The sequence below is a fragment of the Pipra filicauda genome, unplaced genomic scaffold (genome assembly GCF_003945595.2).
Source record: "Pipra filicauda isolate LSUMZ 115617 unplaced genomic scaffold, ASM394559v2 scaffold657_size180086_pilon, whole genome shotgun sequence".
NCBI classification, from domain to species: Eukaryota; Metazoa; Chordata; class Aves; order Passeriformes; family Pipridae; genus Pipra; species Pipra filicauda.
The window spans coordinates 68,092-85,013 of NW_024104817.1; the positions used below are offsets into that span (position 1 = coordinate 68,092).

At 36.5% G+C, this 16,922-nt stretch overlaps 1 protein-coding gene across 4 annotated transcripts in view; it reads left to right on the forward strand.

Moving 5' to 3' along the window:
* The window catches only part of TNS3 (tensin 3), a 163,619-nt gene that overhangs the window by 67,104 nt on the left and 79,593 nt on the right, over window positions 1-16,922 (forward strand). For all 4 annotated transcript variants that reach the window (XM_039388487.1, XM_039388488.1, XM_039388486.1 and 1 more), the window contains 7 exons: window positions 1,683-1,766; window positions 5,009-5,121; window positions 6,781-6,841; window positions 7,011-7,083; window positions 11,128-11,257; window positions 12,545-12,610; window positions 15,253-15,357. In XM_039388487.1, coding sequence (XP_039244421.1) covers window positions 1,683-1,766; window positions 5,009-5,121; window positions 6,781-6,841; window positions 7,011-7,083; window positions 11,128-11,257; window positions 12,545-12,610; window positions 15,253-15,357 — 632 coding nt within the window. The remainder of the gene's footprint in view (window positions 1-1,682; window positions 1,767-5,008; window positions 5,122-6,780; window positions 6,842-7,010; window positions 7,084-11,127; window positions 11,258-12,544; window positions 12,611-15,252; window positions 15,358-16,922) is intronic.

Sequence of the window (16,922 nt, forward strand, 5' to 3'; positions counted from 1 at the left end):
ATCTCCTACTTCTGTTCAGGGCAGTGTTAATTTTTGCAGTAGCTAGGAGAGGACAGGGGTAAGGGAGTCTCTTCGAGGGAGAAGGGGTTCCTTCTGGTCAAAGTGTGGTGGAGGGAGTGGTGCGATGGCACCAGTTCTGATCTGGACGGAATGGTTGGGTAATGCTGATTCCAGGCTGGAGGGACCAGCTGGGTAAGGCCAGTTCCGAGGGTAACACGTTGGAGGGAGTGATCGGGTATTGTCTCTTGTTGTGGGTTTCTGAAATGAGCAGTAACATTTCTTTTCTGGTACCCTCTCATAAGTATTGTTGCTGCTACTGTTCATTTTCTGGCAACATGCCAAAACATCTAGGCATAGTGAATTTAGGCTTAACACCTTTCCTACAAAGACAGGCTGAGAGGGTTAGGGCTGGTGTTGTTCAACCTGAAGAAGAGGAGGCTCCAGGGAGACCTTCTGGCTGCCTTCCGGTGCCTAAAGGGGCCCTACAAGAAGAGTGAAGTAGGACTTTTGACAAGAGTATGCAGCGATAGGACAAGGGGGAATGGCTGTAGACTGAAGGAGAGTAGATTTAGTTTAGATATAAAGAAGGAATTCTTTACTGTGAGGGTGGTGAGGCACTGGAACAGGCAGTCCAGAGAAGTTGTGGATGCCCCATCCCTGGAAGTGTTCAAGGCCAGGCTGGATGGGGCTTTGAGGAATGTGGTCTAGTGAAAGGTATCCCTGCCCATGGCAGGAGAGTTGGAACTACATGATCTTTATGGTCCCTTTGAAGCCAAACCATTCCATGATTCTATGAAAAAGCCTTTAATGATGTGAATCTATTTTGGTTATGTCTTATAATATCTGATTTGTCTCATTTAAGAAGGAATAATGTGCCATCAAATTTAATGAAGTCAAACAGAGCTCTTTGTTGGTAAACTCTGTTTTAACACGCAAAGCATTCGCAGTCTTTGGCCCGTTAGGAATGGGTTGCCTAAATTCTGAATGGTAGTGTGGATGAAGATATATGAAGATATATGATGGATTGGGTGAGAAAAAGTTTTTAGGTCAAGTACACACTATGTAATCTTTAACATTCATAAAGAGAAGGTTTGACTTTACAGCCTGTCAAGACAATTGGCAACTTCTAAATAATTTTTGGAAAAAGCATAAAACACTTTTATTTTAAATAGTCTCTTCCTTGATGGCTCAGGGCACAGCAAACAAAGACTGAATGAATTGTTGACTGCTTAAATGATCCGCTAGCTGGGTACTATAGTTCTTTTTGAAAAAGAGAATAAATTTTTATTTTGTAGAGAAAATCCCCCAGTGGCACTAGGAGGAAATTATGGCAAGTATCCTTCTTTGGGAGCTTGAGCTGCTTGGCTTTGCCCAAGTTCGTTACATTATGACTTTAACATATTCATGTTACATGTATGCAATCCAGTTAGTTGAATAAGAGTGTAGGTGCTTTGCCTAAGGAAGGAAACTGCCTTAACGTGTCGAATGAGAAGGTGTCAGTGGAAAAAATGTTGTTCACAATGTCCAAAGTGCTGAAGTTGCTAGTTAGGTGCTTCTTTTTTTCCTTGCTTCCCTCCTTTTTGTCTTTCAAATATTTTTGCATATTTCAAGCAGTAACCTGATGAATTTCCAAGAAAACACCAAGACAAAATAACATGATATCTGTGTCTCTCTTTTGACAGTGCTGATCAGGCTCTAGACAGATTTGCTATGAAGAAATTCTTTGATGATAAAGTTTCAGCTTTAATGCAGCCATCCCAAAGAAGGTATTCAATTTGCTTCTGATTCATACCAATAAGAAATGTCATCATTATCTTCTGCTCCCATCCCTTACTCCCTCCCGTGCTATGTGAAGACTATTTCCACAAGATCCTCCGATGCTTCCTGAACTCTTAGCACTTTATCTTATGTTAATATTCCTTGATTGATGAGATGTCTCCTTCAGATCCTGCATGTAAACCAAGACAGATAAGACCTTTTGTACCACACTGTTATCTGAGTTCTTAACTGTATTGTTTGTTAATAAAGAGATGTCACAATCTGTTTCTTGATTCTTCCAAGATAATAATAAACTCATTGTGACATGGAATGTGTGCTGATTAGTGTGCAATAAGGATCTTAGTAATACTTGTTTAGAGGATCTACAGATTACGCATTTGCCCCATCTCCATGCTAGTAAATGTTTGTCAAAGCAGGCATTATTCATTATGTCTATCTGGATGTGTTACCTTTTCAGTCTGTCTAAATAAAGTTGAGTTAGGACTCAAAGTAATAAAGCATTTTGGAAAGTGAATAGATCTGGAGTTTGCTGTTTACCTTGTTTTGATGAGAGGTAATGAAGGATTCAGTACCAGAAGAGACTGATATCCATCAGAGTAATTGCGATATAGGTGAATCTTCTTTTAGAAATATAAAATATCAACTGGATTTGATTTGGTAATTACTGTTCATTTATTTTTGTATTAATCCACATGTATGCAGTAGGTTTTTTAGAAGTTGTTTAAAGTATAAGCCTTTGCTAGTAATTAAAGCAGAAAAATCAGTAGTAACAACTAGAGTAAGGCATTTAGTTTTGTTATCTCTAAATAAGAAAAATTTTTCTATTAGTTTTTGAACCTATTTGGTGGCATGCACAGCTATTTTTAACTTGAAAAATAGTAACACAACATTCTATTAGACTTGAAATAAACTTTTCATAACTAGAAGTTTACTGGCCTTTTTTGGTTTTAGTTTTATGTTTGCATATACGTGTATTGCATTTTAATAATTAGAATTTGAGAATGCTGCCTACCACAAAGAGAAGTGTGAACCATAGCAGCAAAAGGGAATAGATGTTGTTAATCTTCCCATCAAGAAGCCTCATGCAGCAGGCATATTTCAGTGAGAGCCAGGAACCCTCACAGCAGCCTGTGAATTGTGCATCAGGGTAGTTTTTTCAACCATGTTGACAGGAAACTTCAATAGCCACTAACTTAAGTGATCTGTATGTGAGTCCTAAAGCTAGCAATCAAATAGATGTAAATAGTTGCATTTATCTTTTCCTACCCTCTTCAAGGACACTTGCTTAATTAATTCTTCGGGGGGGGGGGCAAGGGAGAGGGTCTCAGAGATACTCAGTTCACCTCTTGACTGATGTGATTTATATCTTTGCTCAGCAGTACTGAACTTGAGCTGCTCTTACTATCTTCCAGACACATACACTTACAGACACTTTATTTTGGAGAGTTATTTCCCATGAGAACAGAGGATGTTCTCCAAACCATTGGTCAGAACCATTCTCCTCCTGAATATTGCCTCTCCTACCTTTGCCTGGCCTGCCAGTGGCTACTAATCCTATTTCAGGGAAAACCAATTCTAATATTTTTTGGATAATTTTGTAACCCTTTTTTTTGTTCCTGTTCTGATCAGTGAATGGCCCGAATCACCTTTTTAATATGCTTTTTCTCTGAAACCATTCCTGGGTAATTAATTAGTGATGTCCTTGTTAAAATCCAGTTGACATATAAATGGATATAGCTTAGGTGGATCTCCACATGATAAAATATGAAAATACATCCATTAATTGTATTTCGAAAACTTTTCACCAGTAAGTTTTGTCCAGATAAATTGTGGCCATTAAGTGCATCAGTCCTAAAAATATCACTCAGCTTTTTCCCACTGCTGTAACAGTGACAAGAAAAGTAACTATAGACCACATCTCCTATTCTAAATCCATTCTGACAATACTTAAAATGGACACTTACTCTCAGATAAGCAGTTGAAGATTTGCCTGAAGAAGACATGCAGATACATACCCTTCATATGAAAAAAAATTCTCATAAACTTTCAGGATAGATCTTTGAACTCTCTTCTCAAAAGTAAGCCGACTGCCTATAGGCCTCTTAAATGCACTGCTTTGAGAAAGGCTTTCAAAAATTCAGTCAAATTTTTGGAATAATTAAAAGCAGGTAGTGGTAGAGAGCAAACATTCAGACAAAACATTTTACTGCACTGTTTTTTTGTTTAGGTGTGACAGTTTGTATATTTGTGCTTTTGATGTACTAAATACTTTCAGAATACCTTTCTGAAGGAGGAAACCAAAAAGAAAAGTTGCCTTTACTTAACATTTCAAAATAAATTGAGCTTTGCTAGCACTCTATAAAATGAAATCTATTTGAAACAACCACAACCCCCATTCTGGTGTAGTAAAGCTGTTGTTATTGGACAGAATATCTTTAGTTGTGCAGAATGAGTTCAGTTAATGAGATCTGTGGATAAAGGGGGAAAAAGAGGTGATTTTTCTTTCTTTTATACATTCCTGAGAATAATGTTAAATGATGATCATCTCATAGGCATGGAAGACAAAGGGACTCAAATCCAGTAGAAAAATTAGAGACCGATTTCCCTTGGTTATTTAAGGAAATAAGAGAAATTTGTTTAATGTACACTTCAGTGATATTCACTTGCATGTATTTGCCCATGAGCTTGTGACTAAACCAGGTGTTAAATAGCAGAAATAAAATGATTTTCACATTGCTATGGTAATTTTCCTCTGTTTTGTGCTGAATGAGATAACTTCTCATTATGAAGATGTCATTGGACTGCATTGCTGATAATGCTAAGATTCCTGACAGGGCACTTCTTGCTCTTTTTTTAATGAAGTGAACTTCACTGTAAATGGAGTAGGACCCATATCATACTACTGTGAAAGCTATTTAAGACCTGCACTTGCAACTAGGAATGCGTACCAAAACAATTGACTTTACTGTATTTTCTAGTTGTTTTCTTACTTAGAGTAGTGATGTAAATAACTAAAACGAAGATATCAACAACAGAAATACAACAGCCATGCGTTTAATAAAGTGGTAAAGTGTCTTTTAATGCTGTTTTGTGAGGATTATTATTCTGGAGTTATGTGCCGTGTCACAATGCTATTCATTATTCATGATCTAGAAATATCAATGTGTAAATAATGTATTTCCCTGATATTACTACTTTCATTTAATTCAGATAAATTTTGTATTTTTAGATACGTGCAATTCTTAAGTGGCCTTCTGTCTGGATCTGTGAAAATGAATGCAACCCCTCTTTTCCTGCACTATGTTATTCTTCATGGCATCCCAACCTTAGATGCTGGGGGAGGTAAATTACCTAACTTTTCCTATTCAGGTATAGGATTAAAGTCTTGTTTAATTTTGGAGCTTTTGAGAAAGCCTGCATGAATCTCAAAGTAGAGTTAACATCTTCTTGATATCCATCCAAATATTTCCAATAATGAAACCAGAAGAGAAACATCGTAAGAGTAAAAATTGGAGCAGGTCAAATGAATTTCATGTTCTCTCTTAAATGAAGAGTTGATGCTATTCATGTCTGCCTAGTTTTTGAACAGTTGTGAGCCCTGTTACTGCAAAAGATCTGAGAACCTTGTCAGGTTTCACAATGATTTCCTCTTTGTTTAGGAAATAATTGTAAATATAATTTCTTTTCTGTTTTGAGATTGGATTTTCTGTGGAAAAGCTGTTTGGCTATGGTGTGCTTACAGAATTACAGAGTCACAGAATCATTTAGGTTTGAAAAGGCCTCCAAGATCATTGAGTCCAATCTTCAACCAATCATTACCTTGTCAACTAGACCATGGCACTAAGTACCACATCCAGTTTCTTGAACACCTCCAGAAATGGTGATTCTGCCACCTCCTTGGACAGTCTGTTCCAATGCTTAACAATCCTTTCCATGAAGAGATTCTTCCTGATGTCCAACCTAAACCTTCCCTGGTGCAGCTTGAGGCTGTGTGCTCTTGTCCTGTCACTAGTTGCCTGGGAGAAGAGGCTGACCTTGCTACAACCTCCTTTCAGATAGTTGTAGAGAGTGAGAAGGTCTCCCCTTCTTTTCTCCAGGCTAAACACCCCCAGCTCCCTCAGCCGCTCCTCATATGACTTACTTTCTAGACCCTTCACCAGCTTCATTGCCCTTTTCTGGACACACTCCAGCGACTCAGTATCTTTCTTGAAGTGAGGGGCCCAGAACTGGACATAATACTTGAGGTGTGACCTCACCAGTACTTCTAAGGTGGCTTGCTATACTAAGTGGCTTTAAAATTAAAATGATAAGATACTGTGCTAGAGCACAGTAAAAGAATCCAACTCTAGTAGTTGGACTTGATGACCTTAAAGGTTTTTTCCAACCCTAATGATTTATGATTCTGTAACAGTTCTATGAATCTGTATTTTTATTATCTGAGAGTTAAATAGCACTGGTCTTTTTAAAATATTATCAGCATGAATTTACAATGATTCATTGTCAATGTTGTTCAGTCTGGTTTTATTTCTAAAATAACTGTTTCAATAAAGTCAGGGTATTGTTTGTTCAAGTAAGAAATTTAAGGGCCTTATTAGTTTTGAAACGAAACTGTAGATCAAATATTTTGTTTAATTTTGAAAATGCTTTTTATTTTTTGGGGAGGTGGCTGGTTTTGTTTTGGCCATTGTCTTACTTCTTTAATAATTTTATTTTCTTGCAGAATTTGTTTCTGTCCTTACCAGAATCCTTTAAAATCCTAATATCCAATTCAGAACTAGTCTGGAGATCAGGAAAAAGTATATTTGTCATAAAATAAAATACTTTTTTAGGGGCAAATGAATCTATCAAAGCAAATTTTGCTTTGAAGGATATTTTTACAGTCAACATTGCACCACTTGTGTGCCGCTTTGCTCAGTCTGGATGTGCATGAAGCTTCCTAGTTGTAATTGTTTTCCTGTATCTAAATATTACTAAACAGTCTTTCTGTTGACTTCTTTTCAGCTTGTCGGCCTTTTCTGAAGTTATACCAGGCTATGCAACCAGTTTATACATCTGGAATATAGTAAGTTTAAAACATTTCCCATTACATTTGAATTTAGGTTTTAATTTTCATAATTGCAGAATTACAAAGTCTTTTTTTGTTGTTGTTGGTTTTTTGTTGTTGTTTGGTTTTTTTGTTTTTGTCTCTTTAAACCATGTATTTTATTCTTCTTTTCTCTCCTGTTGAGTAGTATAGGGTCAGAAAATCAAAACCGAATCTGCATTGCTATAGACCCTGCCCAACTTTTGAAGGGAGATATTATGGTAAGCTAATTGTATGGAATGAAAATCTATTAATGTGCTATTTAGTTTACAGTCTCTGACCTGTTTTGTGTTCTTGTAAAAAAATTATTTGAGGAAATGCTTGGAGATACTACAAAATACATTTTTAAGTTAATTCAGTCATCATCTTTGAGTTTCATGGGAATCAAAATTCTTCTAAAACTCAAAACTAGAAGGTTTTATAGGAGCCGAAACGATTGCTCTCAGCATTCCCATTTCATAGCATCACCAAGTCCAGTAAGGCCTGTATTGCTATTTTCTTCTTAAAGATTACTTTGGGGAGTATTTGTAGCTTGGCATTAAAATTTGTTTGTCCTATAATTTGGCAGACAGTGTGCAAAATTGTAAAACTGTATGTTGTAAAGAAAATACCTAAGTAATTTTAAATTGTTTTGGGACTCACAAAGGTGTGATACCCAACAAAAGCTTTCTGATTCTACAAGCACATGCAGTATTTAGAAGGCAATTTATATGTCCTAATATAGTGCATTGCAGCACTATAATTTTAAATCTCTCTGCTTTCTTTTTTGATTGTCATATACAGTTAAGCCCAGAGAAAGCAAAGAAAAATATCTACTGTGCCTTTCAAGTTGTTAAACTAAAACGTGTATTGAATGGTGGGGGGAAGCATTGTCAGAGAGTGTTCCTGGTCTATTGCTAGTAGGTTTCACAGTGCTTTTTTATGCTATTGACTACTTTTGAGAAATGTTGGACCTAAATATAAGTGGGTCTGTCCTGGTTCCAGCCAGGACATGGTTAATTTTTGCAGTAGCCTGGAGGGGCATGGCTAGGACCTGGAGGTTGTTCTGTACCACCTCACCTCATTTTTTGGGGAGGGGGGAAGGGCTCCCTTCTGTGTTGGGTACTGTGGCAGAGGGTGGGTGGGTGAGCAATCTTGTGAATCATTTGGTTTTTTTTTCTTGTCATTAGTATTGTTGCTGATACTGTTTGTTTTACTATCCCATTGCTGTTTCCAGTAAATTGTTTTTATCTCAACCTGTGATCTTTGTTTTTTGTGCCTCCAATTCTTCTCTCCAGTCTGCCCCAGGGGGAGGGGGAGGGATCGAGCCATGTGTGGTTTGCAGTGTTTCAGTGGGAGCACTGAAGTGGAGAGTACCATTCCTAAACCACCATAGGGTCCTTAGTATCAGATTCTTTTTTTCATCTTCCCTCCCCCATTCAGTTTGAAATAGTGTTCTTTCTTTCTTTCACTGAAAAATGGAGAAACAATTTTTAAATATACTTTTATAAATTGGCTTACTGTGGAGGTTTTGGACAGTTTCAAATTCAAACGTATTGGTGGACTGTTGGCGCCTCAGGAAGTGGAATATATAACAACAAAAATCAGTCTTGAGATCCATTCAGTATCTCTCAAATGAGTTTCTTAGAATGAAAAAAGGGTACATAGCTTTTCAGTAATGCTTGCGTAATTTTAAAAGAGATCATCTTTATTTATCACATGCTATTATTTGAGCTAATTCTGAGGAAGTAACTGTCTTGTTCAGTATAGTAATATTTCCTAAACAAAGGCTTCACTTAAGTTTTGAATATTTTTTTATTATGTCTAAGCAAAAGCATTAGTGGTATCAGACAAAAATAGTAATCTCTAGGATGCTTCACCTCCAGTTCCAAAAGGTTTAACTACTTAAAGTGCATGGTTTAAAAAAAAGAAAAAAGGAAAAAAAATGTCCTTACTTTACAGAATTTAATACAATGTGAACAGCATTTGGTGAAACAGCACAGCTGTTGAAAAGCTGCACTGACATCTGTAAATGCATATAGGTATTTTCCAGCATACTATAGTGGCTTGCATTAATTCTGGATTATGGCATCAGAAGGTAGTGGAGTCAGAATTCAAAGTTACACTTAGACTTCATTGAAAGCTTACAATATGTACTGATCACTAAAAGATAGTTTCAGTATGTGCATATAGATCTACAATATTACTGATTGTAAGAGAGGACATATTTTCATAAACAAGTAAGTTAATTTTAAGATATACTAAGTTAATTTTAATCTTTAATTAAGTTTAATTTTAAGTTAATCTATGTTAAAATTATCTAAGGCTGTTACTTTGAATTAGAAACTAGAAAGGAGGAGGGACTCCTTCTCTCATTCAGCATTTTTATGAACACAATTATGCAAAAGACAGTACATTGCCTGTAAATTCAGCAACTGTGCGAAGCCAACTCTTGACAAGCTGAAGTATAAAATGTATTGTTTAGGTATTTAGTTTTCTGTATCTTTAACAACTCTCATATGTGATCCACATGTAAAAACATGTTTGAACAGCTAAAGAAGTTAATGTTGTAATTTAAAAATTAAATTGTGGAGGAATGTATATAACTTTAAAGAAACTCTTTTCAAACTTCTTTTTGCTCACATCATATGATTAAGTGGAATTATCACAGTTACTTCCACACCAGTTCTACATTTTGGAGCAGGTTAGTTCTCATGCCTCTCATTGGAGCTCTCTTAATTCCATTTTTGTCTATTTTTCACTTCTGGTCAAACTGTCAGTTTTCATCCTTTATGATGTTTTGCTTTTACATAGAGTTGCTCAGCGTAGTGGAGAATGAGCATTTAGTTATTCTTGAATCAAGCAGTCAAACTTACTTTTACCTTACGTTTTGGTAATTTAAGTAGTGAAGTGACAGTGGGAGTTGTGTTGGACTAAAAGAAAATAGGCAGGGATCACAATGTTCACAGTGTACACAAAGTTTCTTTTGGTGCATGTAAAGCACTGTCTAAAATAAGAAGCAAGTACTGTTTTATCTGGTATTGGCAATATGCTGTAGGGGGATTCTCTTTAAAAAAAAAACGAAAAAACAAACAACCTCCTCACTTTCAGATAAAAATGATTACTTCCATAGAGAATCTCCCAGCCCTTACAAAGGATTAGGAATATGTAATTTGTGTAGAGAATACCATAAACCATCTCTGGTACATGGGCTGAAAAATTTCAGTAGTTGTCCTATGTGCCATGTATATCCTGATTAACTTCTGGAATTTAAGACATCATGAGGTTACTATAAGAAGGTCAGAGAACAAGGGCTTGTGTTAGAGTTTTCAAATCCTGTAGTGAGAAGAATTTCATAACTATGTTTTAATCCCAACTTCCAGAAGTGTCCCTCTTAAACTCCTACATCTTTCTTCTGTTGCTTCATTTTGAATAACCACTATTTAGTTGTTTGGTATTTTCTATCTAGGACACTTTTCTTAGTCTGCCTTTAATAAAAGTGATTTTTGTTGTCTTTTAATACATTTCATTAATATCTGCTTTATCATAAAGACCTGATATCATCAGGATAATATAATAAACATTTCAGCCCTGTGACTATGATTACCAAAATTTTTATGTATTGTTCTTAGAATACACTGAGTGGCTTTGTATTACAGTTGACTCAGAGAATTAGTTGGTAAAATATCCATAGATTTAATCTTAGGGAAGATGGTGTTAGAGAATATTGTCTTTATTTTTACCTGCTGAAATTCATACTAGATATTTTTATAGAGTTTTGTGTGCTACGCAAGATATCAAAACTGCTACCAACTTCCTGCAGTAAAATAAAACAAAATACTGTCATCAGTAGAGTAGATTTTTTTAAAAGTCCTAAAATAGATGTAATCAGCTTGCAGGCTTGCTTCGAAAAACTTCTCATACTCTTCAGTTATTTTGAAATGGGTGTACTGAAATTCATTAATTTGGTACTGCAAAGAAGTCTGGATACAGGTCAGCATTTCAATATTATACTGCCAGGTATTGTGATTCTGAAACATAACCTACTGATCAGTGACTGATAGTGATGAAAACAGCAATTATTATTTCTTATACATCTAGAAATATCCTACCTTGGGCCTCTGTAATTTTAAAAGATTGAATAATGTATACCCTTCTCGGTTCAACATCAGAGGTGTCTACAGTAAATTGCATTGTGACTGCTTTAATTAGCAACTAATGCATACACACTTATTTGTTCCAATTTGTAAGCAAATACCTCCTGACATGTTTCTTTTTATTTCTAGATGAAGTGTTATCACAAAAAATACCGTTCAGCTACTCGTGATGTGATTTTTCGCCTTCAGTTTCACACTGGAGCTATTCAAGGACATGCCCTGGTGTTTGGCAAAGAAGACTTGGACAATGCCAACAAAGGTACTTGTCTTCTGTGGTTGTTTGGATGTGTATGTGGATGGGGGTGCAGGTGTGTGCCTGTGCATGCGATGATCATCTTCAGCACACATTTTCAAAAAGATTATTGGTTGGCTTTTTTTTTCCCTTCCTTATTTTTAGGGAGACTGCTTTGCGTTAGTTAACTTATAGTTAACTTATAGCACGGGCCTCTGGTGGTCTAGTGGTTAGAGTGTCTGACTCTCACCGCTGCGACCCGGGTTCGATTCCCGGCCCCCTGGGCAGGTGGAGCTCGTCAGCCGTGGAAGGCAATCCACCTAAGAGAAGGTCACTCTAAACAAACCTACATCCTGGGGACCTCACTGCCACTGTCCAAGCTTTGCTCGGCCCCGGCAGATGAACCTCAGGACTAAAGGGTGGGCTCAGTTCAGCGCATGCTGTGTCTCACCTAAAAATCCACTGCGCAGGCTGGAAGGGTTAATGACCTTTCCCAAATCTTCGCTCGCGAAGACTGGCCATTATTAACTTATAGCACGTAACACAGATAAACACAAGAAAACACAGGTAAAGAAAGAAAAGCTCTTCAAGTGAGTTAACTTGTCAAAATACTCAGATTCTCCTACATAGTCCTTATCACCTTCTCTTACATTTATAAAAACAATAGACCTTTGTTTAAATGGTGACACTGCTAGTCACCATTGAAAGAAATAAGATGATGAAAAAAGTCTGTTGCTGTGTTTGTGACATAGTCTGCTTGAGCATGGAGATCTTATAATATGCTTCAGAATATCCAAAAATGGAGATAAAGTTTTCAGACACACTTGAAAATTTTCCAAAATTATAACTTCAGAGTTTTATAAAAATAAAACATAAAAATGTTTATATGCAGGACTGTAACTCTCTCACACTATGTTACTAGCAAGCTAAAATCAAGCATACTGTCCCACATTCAACATATGGCTACACAGAAGTTTAGCCAATATAGGAAACAATTTTAATTTTCATGGATGTGTTCTTAAAAGCAAAACTCAGCCATGTCTGTCTAGAGAGAGGGTTAGGAACTGTACATCTTTTCGGCTTTTGACTGTTCTTGAAAGTAAACAAAACTCCAGCTGGCATTTATGTGGTCTTTTCTGGAGAACATGTGGCACAAAGAATGTGATTTTTAAAAGCAAATCACTAAACTGCAAGTGAGAAGGGAAGAGTGATGAGGGTATGTGTATAGATAGCTATAGAGAATCCTGATTTCTGAGTGCACTGAAACTACCCTCCTGGGAGACAACCTGCTGAAATCCTATCCTTTGTTTTCAGATGACCGTTTCCCGGATTACAGCAAAGTGGAATTAGTGTTTTCAGGAACTCCAGAAAAAATTCAAGGTGAGTATACAGAACTAAAAGTATGCTTAGTTTGAAAATAGATAATACTGAAATACGTACTTAAAAAAAAATTCCAAATCTCTTGTAGGAAATCTGAAATTTGATTTTGTCATTAAAATATGCAATATAGTTACTTGTTTAAATTTGAAAAATTTAATGAAGAGACTGCATTTACATCAGCCTAGGAATGATCAGATTTTGTTTTAAAGCTATACCAGAACAGTTGCTGACAACTAATAGAAAACATTAGTGTATCTGTATAAAACATGGATAGTATAGGTAGCTTGGCCCAGCATAAGTGACAGGAGTGGCCTATCCCATAACCCTTTTTGGATGTTGTCACAACTGATTATGTTTGCAGTACTGAAGTTTGGACTGTCTTCAGTTTAGCATAAAGAGATACAGTTATAGTTTTCTTGGAAATGCTTCTCTTTTGAAGTTGACTTGTAGGATATATTCTGTATGGTTCCAGAATTCTATTATAATATGTCAGAGATTATTTGATAATTATGACCTGCAGTAAGAACTTAAGATCATATTCTATATTGCAATTTAATTCTGTTTATGAATGTGTTCTTAGTCATTTTATGGTGTCCCAAAAAGTATGGATTCTGCCTGAGATTGAATGAAAACCAAATACTCTTAACTGTATGTCTCATACATATTCCCATTCAGTGTCCTGTGAATTGCATGTTTTCCTTTTTTTTCCCCCCCACCCTAGTTTAATAATTTAGAAACTTATGGCAGCAGCCAGTAGGAAGTTGGATTCTGTCCAACTGAACACAAAAATCTCAGCCTGTTGGATAACTATGTAAGAAAAACAGTTTTATAAATAAATTTGTCTAGCTTGTTCTAAACATTTCTGGATAGTAAATGCTTGAAGAGAGGCCAGCTGACATTTAAAAAAGGACCAAAATTTTTTCAAGTTTCCCTTCCTTAGATGGCAGATGAGAGGTGTGGTCTTTTTAGTAGGCTTCAAGTTGTTGGAAAGTAACGTTCTAAGTAATTGGATATTTGTGTTCAGTTAGTGTCTAAGGGATTAACTGGTTGGGAAGAAGAGCTCACCTTGAAATATTTATTTACAATTTCTGCAAAATGACTTTTCCACATCTGGAAATATTACAGAATAACTACAGGGTATCTCTAGTCTATCCTCCTGCTGAAAGCAAGTTCATTTGTGAGATTGGGCCAGGTTGCTCAGAGCTTTGTCTAGTCAAATCATGACAACCTTCAATGTTGTCATTGATGGAGACATCACAGCCTGAATGGGTGGGCTATTCCAATGTACAACTGTCCTAACAGTGGATTTATTTTTCCTTATATTGACTCTAAACTTATCTAGATTCAAATTTTGCCTGTTCCATATTGTCTTTCTGCCTTGGTCCCATCTGGCTCTGTCTCCTCTATGGCCTTTCAGGGGCTGCTGTCAGGTCCCTGTCAAGACCATCTCATTTTCAGACTGAAGAAGCCCTGATCCCTCAGTTTTTCCTCACAGGGAGAGTATTTCCGTCCTGACCACCCTGGTCAGGCTCCCCTGAACTTGCTTCACTTTATTCATATATTTCTTTTATTCTGTAGCTTGTAACTGGACATGGTATTCTAGAACAGAACTGACTGTGATATAGTTTTAAAGAAAGAACGAGGTTGCCAGGAATGTAAGACCCCTAAATATTTAGTAATAAATTTCATCAATCTGCCTTGTGACAAATGTCATCACAGAAACGTTCTACAGACGGCTTTTTCCAGCTTGTATGTAAAAGTATAGGACCGTAACATTCTTGTCCTTCTAATTTTAACTATGTTTTAAAAGTCACAGCATGTGCATAACACCGTTGCTTTAGAAAAATTTACAGTAGGACTTGCTTCTGCAGACACAGTCGAGTTGATAACTGAGAATTTCTATGTTCCCTTATCTAGACAGAAAGCCTGTTTGATTTGCATCAGTATCAAAGCCAAGTTCAAGGTCATGAGTTCTTGATGCCTGTGTTTTGCTTTTGAATCACTGTGACCACACCTAAATTCCTCACATTTAAAACCTGAATATTACTTTATGCTTTGTTAAGGGCACAAAAATATGGGTTACTGCTGAAAATTCCAGATAGGTTTCGCAGAACACACTTTAAAGCAGCAAAACATGTTGAAGGCAAGCTGCCCAGTCTCAGGTTCTGAAGAACTGGCACCTTGGGGGAACTGAAAAGGACACAGAGTCACAGTTTTCAGCTCTCCTTATTCATCTTTAATGATAAGTTGCCTGGTATCAAAATAATAACCTGTAAAAAAAAGTCTAATTTTATAATTCCTTTAGTACCATCTCTTTATAGATACTTGTGGTTTCCTTCTCTCTTTGTTTTCGTTGTGTATGGCTGGGTGGGTCATCTGTGTTAGTTGTGTTTAGGAGTTGATCCAGATTATCAGACTACATCATAATCAAGAAGCTCAAGATAAAATTCTCTGCTTGAACCATAAATTAAGCTTTTTTAAAACTGTTTTATTTAACCTTTCTTCCCCTATTACTGCTTCTTACATTTCAGAATATGATATTGCCATTTGGGGAGCAAACTTATGTCAGAAGGCCACATACATACATCTATGTGTGTGTATATTGTTACAAATGTGGTCTCAAACATATATTTATTTTTCAGGATGTGAACACTATCAGAATGATCATGGAATAATAGTTGATTACAATACCTCAGACCCACTAATACGCTGGGATTCCTATGAAAATATGAGCCCTGATGGGGAAGGTGAGTATTTAGTCACATGAGACCAAAGCAAAACTTTTTGCAACTGTTGCAGAGTGTTTGGAAGGAGAAGGGAAATCTCATTTGCTTGAAGCTAATGCCATTTTACTGATGCGTTAAGTAGCTGTCTAATCTCCCCTATTTAGCGTTAGTGGCTCTAATTTAGGAAAGAAAGCAGTACTAGTTAAGAGAGATTCTAGTCAATGCATGGAATTGGACTGAGAAACAACTCATTGATAAAAGTTACTTTATTACTTGTAAATTTGCCTAAAGACTCTTTTTTTTGTTCTAAAGCTTGTAGTGGGAATCTTAACAGAATTTTAAGAACAACAAAATAATATGGTGAGTTTTTAGCTTTTGCTTTCTATGTTATCTGGAGTATTGCAGAAGGTGCACTAGACTGTTATGGATAAACAAACAACAAAGGATGTGGCTATTTGCATATCGCCCCTTGTAAATTTATCTATTTCCAAATTGCCCTTTTATTTCTTAGATTTTTTTTTCTGTAATCTGCTGACAAATGTAGAAGATAAAAAGCTCCAGTAGCTGCCTTCAGATTCTGACTCCAGTGTGGATGATTTTCATATGTTTTGCATGAGTGAATGCTGTGCTTTTAATGGATATAGTTTTCATGTAAGGACTCAGAATGTCACACCTGTGACTGCACACCTCAGCACACATGCAAGCCTTACATTGTTGCAAGTAAAAACATGAGACAAGGTACTGAATGGATGCCAAAGTTCTTGTTTTACAACTCTCCTATTCTGAAATGAGAGACAGACAAAGCTAGGATACTTAATTAGCTGATCTCTAGGCTTAGTTTCAGTCGGTTTTTATAATCTGAATTCAACATTGACCATCTAATGACCATATCAGTGAGAGTTTTAGGGGCGGAGTCATACTTGAAGCTTGACTTTTTTTCACTGCCTCACTCTCGTACAGGAGCATTTCCTAATGCACAGCAGACTCTAATTGCAGAAAACTAGGGGAATATAGAGAGTGTAAAGAGAAGAGTCATTTGGTGCTGTTACATGGGGCAGGTAGAGCACTCTGTAAGGGAGTCATCAGAGCTTTTATAGTTGGATAAGACTGTATAGTGTAGAAGGAGTAACATCAGAGAGTGTGAATCTTGACTGGATGTCTTAATTTCTATCCAGGATGTTTCCATATAATTTGTGATTCCTTTACCTCCCTCCATCTGCCATCCTTTTCCCTTTCCTTTGTATATACCTAGCCTTCACCAAGCAATGCATTGATATAAAATATTTTTTAATTGCTGAGATTAATTGGCTAGATGGATTTGACTTTCCCATTCTCATGCATTACATTGTAGGTAACTACATCAGTACAGAGAAGTGAAAGCAGAGGTAAATGTGCAGGCAGCACTCTGTTGGAAGATACAGAACTGTATGCTGCTCATGTCTTCTAGAAGAGTTGATCAGAGACCATTCACAAGTACTATTAGCTTGTTTGCCTGTTGTTCAGAAGTCATATGTGCCACTTAAAGGCTTTTATATCTAATTCGTGTACATGATACATTTCTAATTACCTGAGATAGAACAGAAATA